At 39.6% G+C, this 3,503-nt stretch overlaps 1 protein-coding gene across 1 annotated transcript; it reads right to left on the reverse strand.

The window, feature by feature from the left end:
• On the reverse strand, positions 1-2,763 carry nyx (nyctalopin). Its single transcript, XM_072262270.1, has 2 exons — positions 2,742-2,763; positions 1-1,388 (listed from the first exon to the last, which is right to left on the reverse strand). The coding sequence occupies exons 1-2, from the start codon at positions 2,761-2,763 to the stop codon at positions 1-3; spliced, it is 1,410 nt and encodes a 469-aa protein (XP_072118371.1).
• Positions 2,764-3,503: the final 740 nt, after the last annotated feature.

Genomic DNA, 3,503 nt, shown 5'->3' on the forward strand with positions numbered 1-3,503 from the left:
TCAAATATTATAAAATATAATGACTAAAACAAGGGTTTGAATGAGTCTTTTGACCTGATGTCGTTCTACGTTAGCGGCTGCAGATATTTCCTCATCAATTCCGGTTGGGTCTGACACATTCCTAAACATTTCAGTGGTGTTTTCAGTCTCAAACATTTTTGGGAAGAGAAATTTAGAGATAAGGCTGCTGAACCTGTTCTCCGTGGTGGATCGGGGCCATTCTGGGATCGCTGCTGTGTACGTTGTCAGATTCAGTTCTGCTGGTTCCAAGCAAGCACCTTCTGCGGATTTGCTGAAGGGGACCTTACTTAAATCCATGCCGGCTACGGACTCCGGAGAGGCACACGGGATATCTCGAACGAGTTTGTAGTTTTCCATCCATTCCTTCAACCACTCCATCCTGCAATCACATTCCCACGGATTCCTGAACACATAGAGTCTTCCTATGAAGTACACTGGCTGAAAGACTGAAAAGGGGAGTGTGGTCAGGTTATTGCTGTTCAGGTGCAGCGAGATCAAACTGGTCAAGTTTTCAAAAGCCTCTTCTTCAATGTAAGTGATTTCATTTCTGTCCAGATAAAGAACTTCTAATTCAACGAGTTCGCTAAACCAGGTGCTGGACACGTTCACCAGGAAATTTCCCCCCAAGTTTAGCATCTTCAACAGCCTGAGCTCTTTAAATGCAAACTCGGGAAGATTGTTCAGAAGATTGTCATTAAGGTACAGATATTCCAGTTTCACACAGTCTTTAAATCCTTTGTCGTGGATTACTGCGATTTTGTTATCTTGAAGGTTGAGATATTTCAAATTGACCAGCCCTTGTAGAGAGTTGTAAGCCACTGCTTCGATCCTGTTTCGCTCCAAATACAAACGGGCCAAGCTGTCCATACCCTTCACTGCTCCGGGTATTCTTCTGAAATTGTTCTGCCACATTTGCAACTCTTGTAGAGAAGTCGCTGCTGTGAAAATACGGTCTGGAATATTAAACAGATTACAGTCGGACAAATCGAGTTTCACTAGGCGTTTGAGGCCGGTGAAAGTCCTGGTATGCAGATATCTGATGTACTCGTTGTGCGCCAGTTTCAATTCACTGAGATTAGGCAGCCCCTTAAATGCTCCCGGGGTGATGAAAGAGATGTTATTGTGGTCAAGTGACAAAGATCGGAGAGCGGGAAGAGTGCCAAAGGCCTTTTCTGACAAAAATCTGATACCGTTTTTATCCAAGTTGATAGCGGAGGCTTCACATGGGAACTCCCTGAGGACTTGCGATATCCCAGATCGGTCGCAAAGAACAGCACAGTTCCGTTCTCGGGTGCAAGTGCAAGCAGGAGGACATAAACGGACACAAGCCCAAAGAGCAGACACTCGGACGGGAGCAGACAAAAGCACTGAGATATAAAAGAGAGCAAAATACAAATAAATCAAATAAACTAGATCAGCAAATAAAAACACCAGAAGGAAGTTCCAGGAAATAGTTCCAGTGTGAGGAGATGCAATGGAAAGAAAATTGTACATTGGTTTATCATTTAATCTTATTTTACTAAAATGAACATATCAATTAATTCCATTTGGTCAATAATTTACAAGACAAAGATTGGCGATGTAATGTAACCAACTGATACCACAGCTGGGCTAACTTCTAAATTCCGCCTCACTCTCCTCCCACCCAGCCTTATAACTATATACTTCCAGTTAATGATATGATCTTCACTGAAGTGATTTTGGAAAACCTGAGACTTAATATTTGGAGTGGAGGACTGGTAAAGGTCCTCCTATACTGTGGCCGTGTTCCTTTTGAATGTCAAGGTGACTGTGACATGGTGCACCTGACTTCTCACTCTCTATAGGGAATTTTTATGACATCTGATCAGGTAACCAAGAGGTGGTTCCTGCATGTGAGTTCTGACATCAAGTACTTGTTTTAATGGAAGCACCGAGCCAATAATGTGCAGGCTTAGATGTATCGTTCAGAGAGAAAAGTTCAACTTTTACCAGCCCATTTGAAAATTAGAATGTGGATAATTATATTATTTAGATTTAAGATCCAGTTACAGTCATCATGGTGACTGTGAAACTATTAGGTTGTGATATACTGTAAATCCTTGTTTCACTAATGCCCCTTAGAGAATGAAGCATTGGTGTTCCGATCTAATCCATTTCCAATGTGACTTCCCTTCCACAGCATTATGATTTACCTCTAACAGCCCAGTTAGCACTCAGTTCAAGTGACAACAACTAAGTCTTCAGAATGAAGATGCAGTACTGTAAATAATGTTTACAACTAATGTGTTCAGTGAGGATTAGGTAGGACGGGAGCCCCCTAATCCTTCAGTTATTTGGACTGAAATGATTTTGAAGTATATAGAAGAGATGGAGAAATAGGCACAAGTGTTCTTGCTGTAAATACAATGACCAGGATTGTTGAAAGCCTTTGGGACATAACTTCCTATCAAAGTGTTATATAAACCAAGAAAAGAATCATCTGGTAGAGAAAATAAGGGGAAAATAGGAAAAGATGCAGTGAGAGTGGAAATGAATTGCGGAGTTTAACATTAATGGACATTTCATAGCAATTTCAGACAAAAGTTGTAAGTAGGAGAAAAAATATACAGCTGGCAAGGTTAGTTAAATAAGTGGTTATAGCTTAGAACCCAAACTGTTGATAATTTTCCAAGTGATTGCACAAATCACATAAAGTTGAAAGTGAGTTGTTAATTGAAATGGATGTTAATGTTAATTACCGTTTAAAATTATCAGAAGCATCTTGGTGCTTTTTCTTCTGTGGCATCACAGAATACAAATATGCCAGGGTGATCTTTACTAAATGCTATCGAGAAAAAGATACAAATGATACAAAATATGTATAATCCATTCAAAAACATTTCATGTTTTTTTAGAAACTAAGGCACATTATCAAGGTTTATAATTGCAGCATGTAACACATTGGAATTAAGAATAATGTGCATAAAGCAAGAAATTCTGTTTATTGATTAACTTACCGATGATGATTCTCACCCTGAGCTGAATCTGTTATTTCACTTGTTTTCTGAGTTGTGATTCTAGCTCAACAGATCTCCCAGTAAAGACAAATTCTGGAAGCTTCGAGCAATTTTTCTAAAAGCCATCACTTAATGCATTGACAAATCTGTAGTTTGAGAAGGGATTAGCCTTGATTGTGTTAAAACGTTTTCTGCAGATCATACTGATAATGCCTGTAACCTTGCAAACAACATCACATCCAGTTTGTCTTTGCTTATGCCAGTAATCCCATGCCAGCCAACAGAGCAGGGATGGAGTTAAACGCTGAGTGGGATTTGATTAGAGGACAAATTGAGACAAAATAACCTGCTCAATATTCCTTTAAAATCAATCCAAACAAACACAAGACAGTGTCCATCTGAAGCTGATATTTCTGACAATGCTGCATTGTCCCTTGGTGGAACTTAAAATAATTGGCTTATATTGGATACTTAAGTCTGGGAGTGTGGGGCTTCAATGTTAAT

The sequence above is a fragment of the Mobula birostris genome, chromosome 6, assembly GCF_030028105.1.
Source record: "Mobula birostris isolate sMobBir1 chromosome 6, sMobBir1.hap1, whole genome shotgun sequence".
Lineage (NCBI taxonomy): Eukaryota > Metazoa > Chordata > Chondrichthyes > Myliobatiformes > Myliobatidae > Mobula > Mobula birostris.

Coding starts and splice junctions, on each gene's coding strand:
- nyx (XM_072262270.1), bottom strand. CDS start 2,763: ATGCTTCTGATAATTTTAAACG. Junction 1,389..2,741: donor GCTTCTGATAATTTTAAACG/GTAATTAACATT, acceptor TTTATATCTCAG/TGCTTTTGTCTGCTCCCGTC.